Source organism: Carassius gibelio, chromosome A23, assembly GCF_023724105.1.
Source record: "Carassius gibelio isolate Cgi1373 ecotype wild population from Czech Republic chromosome A23, carGib1.2-hapl.c, whole genome shotgun sequence".
NCBI classification, from domain to species: domain Eukaryota; kingdom Metazoa; phylum Chordata; class Actinopteri; order Cypriniformes; family Cyprinidae; genus Carassius; species Carassius gibelio.
The window spans coordinates 24,740,374-24,755,373 of NC_068393.1; the positions used below are offsets into that span (position 1 = coordinate 24,740,374).

The following is a 15,000-nucleotide window of genomic DNA, read 5'->3' on the forward strand; positions in this document are numbered from 1 at the left end:
CTGGAGGAATGATGCTGAAAATACAGCGGAGCATCACAGAAATACATTACACTTTAACACAGATTCACACAGAAAACAGCTGATTTAAATTAGAATAATATTTCAGAATTCTAACTGTATTAAATGCATCTGTCTAATAAATGCACCCTTAGTGAGCTTGAGCGACTCTTTTCAGAAACATTGAACCATTAGGATGATTCCAGCTGTAGATGACGGTGTGTGTGTGTGTGTGTGTGTGTGTGTGTTGTGATCTGCAGGGTGACGGGGATGTGTGGTGATATGGACCATGTGCCCGTGCACTGCCTCATAGAGAATAATGATATTGTGGTGATGACGGCTCAGATCCTGGTGAACGCGCTGCAGAGCGCTGACGTGACGTCTCTGGAGATGCTGTCACTCATCCTGTTCGACGAGTGTCACAACACGACCGGAAAACACCCCTACAACAACATCATGACCCGCTACCTGGACACCAAACTCTCCAGCGGCACACACTTACTGCCACAGGTGCACCGCACTCCATTATAATCCACAACCTCTTCTGTTCTCTTCGGTTCTGTTGTTCTATTATATTATATATTCTGTTATTTTCATTCTATTCTATTCTGGTCTATTTTATTCTATTATTCTATTCTGTTCTATTTCATTCTATTCTCTGCTTTTCTATTTTATTCTATTCTGTTCAATTTTATTCTATTATTCTATTTTGTTCTATTTCATTCTATTCTACTCTGTTTTTTTATTCTATTCTGTTCTATTCTATTGTGTTCTGTTTTTTATTCTATTCTGTTGTTATATTTTATTTTATTCTATTATGTTGGTCTGTTTTATTCTATTCTGTGCTTTTTTTGTTCTATTTAATTCTATTCTATTCTGTTCTGTTGTTCTCTTTTATTCTATTATATCCGGTTCTATGTTATTCTATTCTATTCTGTCCTGTTCTATTCTGTTCTGTTTTATTTAATTCTATTCTATTCTGTTCTGTTGTTCTCTTTTATTCTATTATATTCATTCTATGTTATTCTATTCTATCCTGTACTGTTCTATTTTATTTAATTCTATTCTATTCTATTTAATTCTATCCTGTTCTGTTTTTTGTTCTCTTTTATTATATTATAACAGGTTCTATGTTATTCTATTCTATCCTGTTCTATTTTATTTTATTTTATTCTATTCTGTTGTTCTCTTTTATTTTATTATATTTGGTTCTATGTTATTCTATTCTATTCTATCCTGTTCTATTTTATTTAATTCTATTCTATTCTGTTGTTCTCTTTTATTTTATTATATTTGGTTCTATGTTATTCTATTCTATTCTGTCCTGTTCTATTTTATTATGTTCTATTTTATATTGTTCTATTTTTTTTATTCTGTTCTGTTGTTGTATTCTGTTCTATTATTATATCCTGTTATATTTCATTCTATTCTGTTCTATTTATTTTTATTGTATTCTGTTCTGGTCTATTTTATTGTATTCTGTTGTTCTATTTTATTCTATTTTTTATTTTTATTTTATTCTATTATCATATTCTGTTCTATTTCATTCTATTTTGTTCTATTTCTTTTTATTCTATTCTGTTCTATTATATTATACTCGGTTGTTATTATTTTTTTCTATTCTGTTATTCTATTCTATTCTGTCCTGTTCTATTTTATTCTGTTATATTATGTTCTGTTTTGTTGTTATATTTTATTCTATTATATTCTTTTGGTCTATTTTTATTTAAATTCTTTTTTTTTTATCTTTACTTTTCTTTTCTTTTTTTATCACCCAGTATATTGTTTTACCCAGTCCTGGTTTGTTCTATTTTTACATTAATTATTGTATTATAGTTAATTATTTTTATTTTATGTAGGGGCGCAGATCCTATCTTATCAAATCCTTTTTTATTATTTTATTTATTTATTTATCTTTTTTATCAACCATTATTTAGTCTTATTCAGTCCTGTTTTGTTCTCTTTTTTTATTTTATTTCCACACTGTTGTCTTATCCTGTTTTGTTCTATTTCTACATTCATTACTTTACCTCTTCCGAACTGCTTGGCCTATGTAGCTATGTAGTTGTCTTTTCTATAATTGCTATATCCAGTTGTATTCTGTTCTTTTCTTATATCCGTGTCCTGATTGGTTTACTCTCAGATTGTGGGCCTGACCGCGTCGGTCGGCATCGGTTCATTCAAGAACGGACTGGAGGCAGAGAACAACATCTTACAGCTCTGTGCCAACCTGGACACCAGGGTCATCACCACAGTCACCCAGCACAAGGATGAGCTCAAGTCATACGTGCACACGCCTGAGAAAAGTCAGCAAAATACAGTACACACATACGACATTAGCTACGACACGTGATTATTAATGCCATGTGTGTGTGTGTGTGTGTCAGTGTTTTTTGAGGTTCAACAGTGCACGAGTCACCCCTTCATCAGAATAATCAAAAACATCATGAGTAACATCGAGCAGCTGGCGCAGAAGACCTTCAACATCGGTACGCAGTCCACACCTGCACACACACGCTGTACACACACACACACACACACACTAACACACACGTGTCCGTCTCTCTCTCAGAGAACCTGTCGAACATCCAGAACCGCGAGTACGGCTCGCAGAAATATGAGCAATGGATCGTCTCTGTTCAAAAGAGCTGCAAAGTCTTACAGATGAAGAACGCAGACGAGGAGAGACGCATCTGCAGAGATCTCTACAACTACACTGAACACCTGCGGGTGAGAGAGAGAGAGAGAGAAAATATTGTTCATGATGCCTAGTATTTCAAATGATTTGATTGCAAAATCAGTGATTTGATCAAACATCATATGATCGGGTTCTGTGATGCTCTCATCTCCCTCAGAAATATAACGATGCTCTGATCATTAATGAAGACGCGCGGACTAAAGATGCGCTGGATTATCTGGACGCGTTCTTTGATCAGGTCCGAAACGCCGGCTACGGCGAGACCGAGAGGAAGCTGACCGCGCTCTACGACTGTAAGAATCCTCCTCTCACTGAGCTCACAGACAGACGCACATCACACGTGTGTTTCGAGTCTGAGTGTGTGTGTGTGTGTGAGACGCAGGTCAGCGGCCGCAGTTACTGCGTCTGGCCACCGAGGGGGAGCAGAACCCTAAACTCGATGAGCTGAAGTTCATCCTGGAGGAAGAATACCACAATAACGATCAGACGCGCACCGTCATGTTCGTCAAGACACGAGCCCTCGCCGACGTGAGTCTGACCTCTGTGACCTGACATCTGCATGCTTCTTCAAACCTGTTTTAGGATTCACCTGTGTGTGTTTGTGCACCTTTATAAATAAGGCCATGAAGAAATGGATCGACGAGACTGATTCCCTGAAGTTCCTGAAGCCTGGAGTCCTGATTGGAAAAGGACGGAAATCCAACTTTACTGGATCAGGTGGGAATCCAAACATTCCTGTGCAAAATGGACTGACGCAGTGCTTGGGATTAGTTTTGCAGACAAATTTACATAATAAAAATAAAATTTGGAATTAAAAAGCAGAGCTGGAATAAAAGCTCAAAGGTTTAATGTTTGAAAATGACAAAACTGTATTGTAATTTTACAGTTGTGCTATAATATAATAATAAAATAAATAATACTAATAATTTTATTTATGTTACAAATTTTTTATTAAGTTCTTATAATCATGCATTATTTTTTCATATTGTTTATTTGGTTAAATTAAACATTTATTAATGATAATAATATTTTTATTTTACAGTACAATTATTATTATTATTATTTTAAATGCATATTGAAATAAAATTATATTTTCTGGCCAAAAAAACAGGCACGGCAAGTCTTGAGCTTTTATTTATAAAAACAAAAATAGAAAAAGAAAAGAAAGGGATATCACAATTTTTGTCAGAACAATTGCAATTAGATTATTTTCTAAAAGTAGCCCTACGAAATAGTTTTTAGTTAAATTTCTATTGTGGTTGTTAATATTTTGATTTAAATTGTTTTCTTTATTTTTTCTATATGTTTTTATTTACGTTAAAAAAAATGTTTATGTAGTTTTAATTTATTTTTATTAATTTATGTATTTTTTTTTTATAATGGATTTTTTAAATGGTTTTCAGTCCGAATTGATGTGCGTTTGTGTTGTTGTGCTGCAGGAATGACTCCGAACAATCAGAGAGGGATTCTGGAATCCTTTAAGAGCTCTGATCAGAGCAAGATGCTCATCGCCACATCGGTCGCTGATGAAGGCATCGATATCCCACAGTGCAACTTGGTTCTGATGTATGAATATGTGGGAAACGTGGTAAAGATGGTGCAAGTTCGAGGTAACAAACATATGCACATGCTTTTACACACATATAAACACACACACACACACACTCCCTCTGATGCATAAATGTGTGTGTGTGTGTGTGTGTGTGCAGGTCGTGGTCGAGCGGAGGGCAGCCGGTGTTTCCTGATCTCCAGTAATAAGGAGCGCATTGCGAAGGAGAAAATAAACATGTTTAAGGAGAAGATGGTGGAGGAGGCCATCGAGCAGCTGCAGAGCCGCCCCGCCGACCTCAGAAACAAGGTTCTGCACTTCCACCGCATGTTTTAAACATCAGTGCATCTCTGCTGTGTGGCAGCACTAGACTGTACGAACATGTATGTGTGTGTGTTCAGGTGGACATGTTCCAGAGGGAAGACAAAGCCCGGAGGGATCACATCAGTGCCAGTCCCGAAAAACCCAAAACCCAGGGCAGTTACGAGCTCCTCTGCTGCAAGTGCAAGAGGTTTGCATGCAGGAGTGACGACATCAGAGTCGTGCAGGTATCACCTTCATAATTTAATACCCAAACCCTTAAAAACTTCAAGTTTTTAAACTACTTCAAACTTAAAAATACTTAAGCTTGTAACGTAAAGCTTTTCAAATTACTTAAATCTTAAAAAATTACTTAAAACGTTCAAAACTCAAGCATTTCAATCTGATTCCAATTTAAAAATACTTAAATTCTTCTAACTTTAGGCTTTTCAAACTACTTCAAACTTAATAAATAGATAAATCCATCAAATTTCTAACTTTTTAAAATGCTGTGAACTTAAAAAATACTTAAAACCTACAAAGTTAAACCTATTATACTACTTTGAAGTTAAAAATACTTAACTGTCAAACTTCTATCTTTTCAAACAACTGCCAACTTCAAATTAAAAACTTAAGAATTTCAAGCTTTTTAAACTACTTCGAACTTAAAAATATTTTAACCATTCAAACTTCTAGCTTTTCCCACTATTTAGAATTTACAAATATTTAACCTGCAAGATTTTCAAACTCCTTAAAACATAACAAATACTTAAAACCTTCAAACTTCAAGCTTTTAAAACTACTTCAAACTTGAAAGTACTTAACCTTCAAACTTTAAGCTTTTCAAATTACTTCAAACTTAATAAATAAATGAAACCATCAAATGTCAAGGTTTTTAAATGACTTTTTAAACTACTTACTTATTAAAATACTTAACCTGCAAGCTTTTCGAACTCCTTAAAACATAAATATACCACAATTTTTCAAGATTTTAAACTACTTCAAACTTGAAAGTACTTCACTTTTTAAACTTTAAGCTTTTCAGACCACTTCAAACTTAAAAATTCTTAACTTTCAAACTTCAATCTTTTTAAAACTTAAAAATATTTTACATTTTTAAACTTCTATCTTTTCAAACTACTCAACTGTCAAGCTTCCCCCACTTTTTCAAATTTAAAAACACTTAACCTGCATGCTTTTCAAACTACTTAAAACATAAACATACTTTAAACCTTCAAACTTAAAAATACTGAAATCCTTCAAGCTTTTAAACTACTTCAAACTCGAAAGTACTTAACCTTCAAACTTTAAGCTTTTCAAATTGCATAAAACTTAAAACATTTAAACTTTAAGCATTTTAATCTGATTCCAATTTAAAAATACTTAAATTACTCAAACTTTAAGATTTTCAAACTACTTCAAACTTAATAAATACATAAAATCATCAAATGTCAAGCTTTTAAAGACTTGAAACTTTGAAATATTAAAAACTTAAAAATGTCAAGCTTTTTAAACTACTTCGTACTTAAAAAATACTTACAACCTACAAACTTAAAGATTTAAAACTACTTCAAACTTAAAAATAATTAACTGTCAAACTTCTTTCTTTTATAAACAACTTCAAACTTATGAATTTCAAGCTTTTTAAACTACTTTGAACTTAAAAATATTTTACACATTCAAACTTCTAGCTTTTCAAACTACTTAACTTAAAATGACTTAAAACAATCAAACTTCTAGTTTTTCAGTCTGCTTAAAATTTAACATTTAAAAATACTTGACTGTCAAGCTTGTCAAGCTTTTCAAACTACTTAAAGCGTAAAAATACCAAAATCCTTCAAACTCCAAGCTTTGAAAATACTTTAATCTTTAACAAAATACTTAAAACCTTAAAACTTCAAGTTTTTTTAAACTACTTCAAATTTATGCTTAAAAAAATCATTGAAATCATAAAACTCTACATTTTTTCTTACTAATGTCAGTTTATATCTCACTTTTCTAATTTTTTTCCTCAGAATTAATCTCACAACTGCAAATTATAAGCTCAAAAAATGCTAAATTGCTTGATGGAAAAAAAGTCTAAATTGTGAGATAAAATATCACATTTACCTTTTTTTTACCCCTTTGTGGAAACATGCTTCCATAGGACTGTGAACGCACGAAAGTTTTTAAATAGTTGAAATTTTCATTCAAAATGTAAATAAAGAAATTATGTAAAAGGGCAAACAGTTTATGAAACTCTAGTGGTTCTCACAGATTTTTTAGGAAAGTGTTAATTTTGACCCATCACTCCGTTCATCTTTCTCCTTCTCTCCGTCCTGCAGGGCGCTCATCACATCGTTCTGGATCGCTCAATGTTCGAGCGCTGTACAACTGCTCCCCATAAGAACCCAAGATCCTTCTCGGGCTTCTGTAAGAAAGAGAAGATGCTCTGTGCCGAGTGCAAGCAGGACTGGGGTCTCATCGCCTCGTACCTCACCATCCAGGTGACTCTGAGCATTTCATTATCCACAAAGAGATTCTGAGCCTCATGCATCATATATTATGCATTTTTGTTTATATTTTGAATTATTTTTTTATTTTAGAATTTTGTTTTCATTTTAATTTTGTTTCAAATGTTAGTATTTCTTTTGTTTTTTTCATCAGTTTTATTGTTTTGTCTATAATATTGATCAGGTTTTAGTTTTAGTTGTTTTAGTACTTCAACTAAAAATAAACCGAAAAATAAGAAATGGTGTTTTAGCAGCAAGCTGAAATATTTAATTAAATTTAATAAATAAATAAAAATTTTATCTTTTTTATATATTTTTTTTTTTTATAGATTTAGTTTTAGTTAACGATAATAACCCTGACTCTGAACAGATGAAACACCTCAACAAGTCAAAAATGTTTTCTATCAAAACTTCAAGAACAGATATATTTATAAATCTTAAAGTATTTTTATTTGCGAGTACATAAAACAACACTTAAACAGTTCTGATAGAAAGCTTGTGTATTCTGGCTAATTATTATTATTATTATTATTTTACATTTTTTTATCAAACTTGTTAATTTACTTACCATTACACATACTGTATTGATATAAAAAATAAAAAAAAGCAAAGAGAAAAAAACTAATTTTTTTGGATATCAACAACAAAAACTGAGCTTAATGTGAGATCTGCAGTGGGTTTGACCGAGTTGATAAAAAGCTAATAATTAATAAAATCCTAAATATAGAAGAAAAAAAACACTTAAACACTAAAAATATAAACATTTTAATTTTTAGTTTATATTTAGTTTACCTGCATGTCAATGTGACCATTGACCAACATCAGAGAACCATAAAAATGTTGTTAATTACTTTAAATCAGAAGTTCCTCAGAAATGTTTCTAGTAAATATTTAATTTTAAAAGGTTTGGCTGACAAAAAAAAAAAAAAAAGAAGAAGAATTAGGAAGAATCAATCAATTATAAATTACTTACTGCCCTTGTGTGAATATTGTAATCATGTAATCCATAAAAAATTACTTTTAAAATGTAATATGTGACCCCGGACCACAAAACCAGTCTAAAATGTCAAATATAAATCATCTCTCCATTGATGTATGGTTTGTTATGATCGGACGATATTTGTCTGTAATACAACTATTATAAATCTGAGGGAGCAAAAAAACCTAAATATTGAGAAAATCATCTTTAAAGTTGTTCAGATGAATTCTTAGCAATGTATATTACTTGTCAAAAATGATGTTTTGATATATTTGCAGTAGGACATTTACAAAATATCTTCATGGAACATGATCTTCAGTTAATATCCTAATGATTTTTGGCATCAAAGAGAAATGTATAATTTTGACTCATACAATGTATTATTGGCTATTGCTACAGATATACCCCAGAGACTCCAGACTGCTTTTGTCACTGTCACTGTGCAGATAGATGTGTGTTAAATATGATCTCGTGTGTTGGTGTGACTCCAGGATCTGCCGCTGGTGAAGATCGAGAGCTATGTGGTGCAGGATTGTGTCACCGGCAGACAGCAGTACTTCAGGAAGTGGCGTGACGTTACGTTTGCCATGCGTGAGTTTGACATGACGGAGATCCCACCTGAGACGTGGCGGCCGAGAGACTGAGGACCATCACACACTCCTCCTGTGTGTGTGTGTGTGTGTGTGTGTGTGTGTGTGGATCAAGGGAACTTACACTAAAATATCATCCAAAAATTATTAAAATAGGACTTTTCGCATCTTATTCTAATTGTAGGTATTTTTTTAATTTGATGAACTGTGATTGAGTAATCCAGATGATATATTCTCTTAACACCACACACACACACACAAACACACACACAAACAGACACACACACACACACACACAAACAAACACACAAATACACACACACAAACAGACACACACACAAACACAAATACACACACGCAAAAACAAAAAAACACACGCACGCACACATAAACACACACACAAACACACACATACGCACACACAAACACACACACACACAAACACATACACAAACACACACACAAACACACACACACACACAAACACACACACAAATACACAAACACACACACACACACAAACACACACACAAATACACAAACACACACACACACACACACACACAAACACACACGCACAAACACACTCACACAAACATAAATACACACACACAAACATACAAACACAAATACACACACACAAACACAAACAGACACACACACAAACACACAAACACATACACGCACACACAAAAACACACGCACACACAACCAAACACGCGCACACAAACACACACAAACACACACACAAACACACACACAAACACACACACACACACAAACACAAATACACACACACAAACATACAAACACAAATACACAAACACACACAAACAGACACACACACACACACAAATACAAATACACACAAGCAAACACATACACGCACACACAAACACACACGCACACACAAACACAAACACACACACACACAAACACAAATACACACACACACAAAGACACAAAAACACAAACACACACACACTCACACACACACACACACACACACAGATAATAATCGTTAATCAGAATTAGTCTCATTAGTTTGTGATGTTACTGAAACCTTTCTGCAAATGACACTTTTAATGTTTTTTATGTATTGTATTTTAATTTGAACTTGGCCAGGGTGCCTTTAATAAATTACATTTATTAATTAGACATGACTATGTAATTTAGTCGTAGATTATGTGTGTAATGTCTGATTTGTTGATGGAATCTTGAATATTAAAGTAATTAATAATGGAATTATTTGATATGAATTTGATCTGATACATTTGATATAAACGTTTAGTTTGTTGATGTTAACTGAAATTAATTTAAAAATGTTAATATTTTATTAATCCACAATAAAAAAAAAATATGTTAAGAAAAAACATTTTTTAAGGAACATTTTCATTATTAAGCACATTTTTTATTTTGGTACTTACAAATATTGCATTGTAATCGCAGAAATTCAAAACTATATATATATATATATATATATATATATATATATATATATATATATATTATTGTATTCATGCATTATGGTAGTATTTTTGGAACTGGTTTTAAAATTTAAGCAAACTGAAATATAAAATGCATCATATTACAATAATATACTAGACATCTGAATATGGCACTTGGGAACTCAGGAAGAAAATGTGTTTAATTGCTTTGAAAATAATTCACTATAAAAAAGGCCCTAAAAAAAGAATGATTTTTCCAATATTTCTCTTGATAAATTATTTGCCCGGTGGGGTGTAAAACCGTTCAATTACAACGATTAATGACAGTCTATAAACCCTGGAGTTAATGATGCTCGAAATCCCAGCGTTCCCCGAGTGTGTGTGTGTGTATGTGTGTGTGTGTGAGTCTGTGTGAGTGTGTGTGTGTGTGAGTCTGTGTGAGTGTGTGTGTGTGTGTGAGTCTGTGTGTGTGTGTGTGTGTGTGTGTGTGTGTGAGTTTGTGTGTGTGAGTCTCTGCTGCTGTGTGTGTGTGAGTCTGTGTGAGTGTGTGTGTGTCTCTGTGTGTGTGTCTGTGTGTGTGAGTGTGTGTCTCTGTGTGTGTGTGTCTGTGTGAGTCTCTCTGCTGCTGTGTGTGTGTGTGTGTGTGTGAGTGTGTGTGTGTGTGAGTTTGTGTGTGTGAGTCTCTGCTGCTGCGTGTGTGTGAGTCTGTGTGTGTGAGTGTGTGTCTCTGTGTGTGTGTGTCTGTGTGAGTCTCTCTGCTGCTGTGTGTGTGTGTGTGTGTGTCTGTGTGAGTCTGTGTGTGAGAGAGAGAGCGTGTGTGTGTCTCTGTGTGTGTGTCAGTGTGTGTGCGAGTCTGTGTTTGTGTGTGCGTGAGTGTGTGTGCGTGTGTGAGAGAGTGTGTGTGTGAGAGAGTGTGTGTGTGTGTGTGTGTGTATAATCTCCATGATTTATGCGGGTTGTGTGTAATTTAAAGATAGATGTATGTGTTAAGATTTTAGGAATTACAGTTTGAAATAATTATTTCTTGTTTAGTTTCCCCATCTTTTATTTATATATATATATATATATATATATATATATATATATATATATATATATATATATATATATATATATTGATTTCTATCTATCTGTCTGTCTGTCTAAATCAGAATATATAAACATAAATTATATATGCAGATTTGTATGTAGTGAGATTTAACAATAACATTTCATATATATATATATGCAGTATATGAAATTTTATCATTGCCTTTGTGTGTGTGTGAGAGGGACAAAGACATATTCTCCTGTCATTTATGTATATATATATGTGGCAGGAGAATATGTCTTTGTCCCTCCCTCTCTCTCTCTCTCTCTCTCACACACACACACACACACACACACACACAGAAGACGTGTGTGATGTAAATCTCAGGCAGACTGAAGGCATCTCTTGGCCCCTCCCTCTTTCTAGAACACAGGACTTCATGTCATTGTAATTCATGTTGCCTAGCAACATGGGAGTCGTCATAGAGGCCCAACAATAAAGAGATGACATGTACAGTGATGTGCTGAGCGCTTTAACGCCGAGATATGCCTCCGCCATCTTTTCCTGCTCATCTGTGCTCGAAGGGATCAGAATTAGAAACGCCATATAAACTCAGTCTTATCACGTCGCACTGCCAGCCCTCGGATACGTGATATCTCGTTCAAATCAAACCTCTTGTTGATTCCTTTGTGAGAGTTATGCATTTCACGAAACATCTCAGTGGTGAATAAATGCATGATGGGGTGTTCTGCACAAATAAAGGAGACGCACAGAAAGGCACAGTTCAAAAAGGATCACATTTAATCAACAAGCCATCCTAAGAGTCTCTTACTCATCAAGACAGTGAGGCGTCACAACAGCAATAAACAAAGATCTTCTTAAAGTCTTCAGTTAGAAACAAAACACTTTTCTACCCATGCAACAGAAAGGAGGTCTAAAGGAGTCGTTCGCTCAGAGATTCACCTTTTCTGTCGTCATTTGCTCGCCCCAAACCTTTATGACTTACGTTCTTCTGTGGAACAAGGATAGTTTTTTCAATAATATCCTGGGTTTTCCTTTCAATCAAACGAAAGAGGAGGTCAAATGGTTGAAAATCTTTCATTATTTTCTCAACAAAACTGATATCAGGGAACCTGGAATATCAATCGTATGCACTTGCTTTTATAACCTCTGGCTTTCTTTCTTCTGTAAAACACAGTGGATTTTTAAAGAATATCCTGGTTGATCAAATGAAAGGGGATGTAAAATGGTTGTTTGGTCCTGAAAGGAAGAAAAAGAGTCTTTTTGCAACTCAAAACTGGCTTCAGAGAACCTAAAATATAGTGCATCAATCGTATGGACTTCTTTCTGTGGAGCAAGGTGAACTTTTCAATAATATCCTGATTCAATCAAATGAAGGAAGAGCAAAAATGATCGTTTCTGATCTGATTTCTAGTCTTTTCCCAACACAAAACGATCATGACTTGAGAACTCGTAGTGCATCAATCATATAGACTTTCTATTGTGGAAAAAAATGCATTTTAAAAAGTATAACATGGTTGTTTCTTTCAATCAAATAAAAAGGGAACTGATCCATGATGTCTTCTAAAGTTGATGGTTTGTGACAAATCTTTTCCCAACAGAAAACCGACTTCAGAAAACCTAGTGCATTAATCTTATATGGACAGCTTTTATGCAATTTGTTTTGTGAGTTTAGAGTTTGACGGACCTCATTTGCTTCATTACAACCTCCTTTTGTCTTCTGAAGAAAGCGAGTGATTGATAAACGACATGAGGGTGAGTAAATGACAACTGTATGTTGGCTTTCAGGTGAACTATTCCTTTAAGCTCGGATGGGGTCCTGATACGACTGAAGTCTCTGTTTCTCTACGTCAGTTAGTGTTTGGTTGAGGTGGGGTCGGTCTGAGACCCAGAGACTTGCCCTCGACGTCTCTTCAGTGCTGTCCTGAGGGGAAGGGCTAGAGAGAGAGGAGGGCGGTGATCTGATCTTCTAGTGTTCGAGTCCGGTTTTGTGACGTGGATTGGTGGCGGGTTCTTCAGAAGAACCAGCGGAAGGTGTCTGCGGCTCCGGCTGACGGTGCTCTCTGAGGGAAGACACAGGAGACAGTGGGAATGCTGGATAGATTCCAGTTAAACTGGATTTAATGGCCCAGTTAATCACAGAAATGATGTGCCATTTGGTGTGAACCATCTCCACAATAAGATGCAATGGTTCAAAAATTGATTCATCACAAATAAGAATTAAATTGGGAAAACGGAAACAACAGACGAAGCCGACCATCTGTATGCAAAGGCCCTCGCAACCGTGTTTCCGTTAGCTGAGACTTTATGCAACGATTACTGTTGGCTCGTTGAAGAATTGCTTTTGTTTCTCTTTGGATCAAAAGCGTCTGGTTCATGCATGAATGTAATTATGAATCTTTTAGTCACTGGATTTGATAAAAGTGTGAGAGGATTGAACAACATGAGTTTTGTTGGGGAAAAAAGTAGCACGTAAACTAGTAAATGTGTTTTTTCACATTTTTTGCATTGATTGGATATTACTCTGAACTATGTGTAGATGTCTTGGAAATCTAGTTTACTTGCTACTAAGGTGTTTCTGTAGCTCAAACATTCGAGCATGGAGTTACCAATTTGGGGTTTTGGGTTCAGAAACCAGGGAATGTGTGAACTGATAAAAATGTACATCTTGCATTCAGTGTAAGTTGTTTTGAATAAAAGCGTCTGCCAAATGCATTAATGTTTCTGGACCCTCCCTAACACTGCACATCTTGGATTTTTTTCTTTAAATGTACTGAAACATCACAAATGCAGTGCCGGGGAGAGTCCAAACAAACTCTTAAAGCCTGTCCGCACCAAAGATGATAACTATAATGAGAATAATGAAGGATGCACCACAACTATATCTACACACAGAAATGATAATGTTGGAATCACTTTCAGAATATTTCAGAACAATCCATCTGACTTTAAAGAGCACGAGTATGTAAAGCAGCAGAAGACAAAACTGCAATGCAGACTTAGACTAAACATAAAATGTTGTCTGCTAATGTAGTTAACATAACTGGCGCGAACAGGCCTTTAAAATCTTCCCGTGTACAGGTGCGTTCACATTTACCATTGTTCTGTGAACTATCACGTCATTCCAGTGGGAAAGATGCTTGGTTTGAAAGTCACTTCTACACTGGTCTTGATTTTGATTCTGGTGAGTGGTGTTAACAGGTTGTGAATAGATTAAGCTGTCTTTGTATTATTACAGAGAACTTACAACATGTTGCCTCATCTCTCCGCCTTCAATACTGACTGTGTGTGAGAGAGAGATAAAGTGTGTGCTTGAGTGTAAGGGCATTTTTCCAGCTTAAGAGGACTCAAGCCATCAGCTAACACACACACACACACACACAGACATTAATGCCTGATGGTTAACTACGGTCGCTCGTGCCAAGACTGGGCTCTACTCCAAACCCGCAGCCAATCAAACAGCCCACTTCAGCAGAGCTCCCTGCATATGTGTGAGTGCGTGTGAGAATCCCACCTCCATCGTGCTGCCGGGTTTCTTCTTCAGTTCTTCACACTTTCTGAACTTGCAGATCTGATGACCCGTCTTTCTGTTTCGACAGGAGCTGCACACGCCGCAGTTAATGAGCCTCCTGCAGGGGGCGCACACGCCGCAGCGCTTACGCTTGCGCTTAGCCGCTCCGCTACCGTTGCTGCTGCAGCTGCCGTTGACGTTTCCGTTAAGAGCGGCGGGCGAACCGGAGCAGGACGAGCCGCTGTGCTGGCAGTCCGCCGCCACGTTGGCAATCTGAAACGCACTGTCTGACATCGTGACCCCTGACGACCCTGCACCAGAGTGAAGCGTCGTCATGACAATGACCCCCGGTGGCAGCGACAGACCCCCCAATGGGGGCATCCCT

General features: G+C 35.5%; 2 protein-coding genes across 3 annotated transcripts in view; one reads left to right on the top strand and one right to left on the bottom strand.

Moving 5' to 3' along the window:
- LOC127944512 (antiviral innate immune response receptor RIG-I-like) overlaps positions 1 to 9,850 on the top strand; it is a 14,409-nt gene extending 4,559 nt beyond the window's left edge. The window contains exons 8-19 of the mRNA XM_052540502.1: positions 258 to 507; positions 2,141 to 2,303; positions 2,385 to 2,486; positions 2,570 to 2,727; positions 2,853 to 2,988; positions 3,078 to 3,223; positions 3,316 to 3,412; positions 4,135 to 4,305; positions 4,405 to 4,553; positions 4,646 to 4,792; positions 6,869 to 7,030; positions 8,507 to 9,850. Of these exons, the coding sequence (XP_052396462.1) occupies positions 258 to 507; positions 2,141 to 2,303; positions 2,385 to 2,486; positions 2,570 to 2,727; positions 2,853 to 2,988; positions 3,078 to 3,223; positions 3,316 to 3,412; positions 4,135 to 4,305; positions 4,405 to 4,553; positions 4,646 to 4,792; positions 6,869 to 7,030; positions 8,507 to 8,659 (1,834 nt within the window). The 3' untranslated portion in view covers positions 8,660 to 9,850. The remainder of the gene's footprint in view (positions 1 to 257; positions 508 to 2,140; positions 2,304 to 2,384; positions 2,487 to 2,569; positions 2,728 to 2,852; positions 2,989 to 3,077; positions 3,224 to 3,315; positions 3,413 to 4,134; positions 4,306 to 4,404; positions 4,554 to 4,645; positions 4,793 to 6,868; positions 7,031 to 8,506) is intronic.
- Positions 9,851 to 11,861: 2,011 nt separating this feature from the next.
- Positions 11,862 to 15,000, bottom strand: part of LOC127944306 (CXXC-type zinc finger protein 4-like) — a 5,738-nt gene continuing 2,599 nt past the window's right edge. Inside the window, exons 2-3 of one of the 2 annotated variants that reach the window (XM_052540193.1) lie at positions 14,619 to 15,000; positions 11,862 to 13,167 (exon numbers count right to left, since the gene is read on the bottom strand). The exon at positions 14,619 to 15,000 is cut by the window's right edge and continues 651 nt beyond it. In XM_052540193.1, coding sequence (XP_052396153.1) covers positions 13,120 to 13,167; positions 14,619 to 15,000 — 430 coding nt within the window. In that variant the 3' untranslated portion in view covers positions 11,862 to 13,119. The other variant, XM_052540192.1, reaches the window with a different exon arrangement.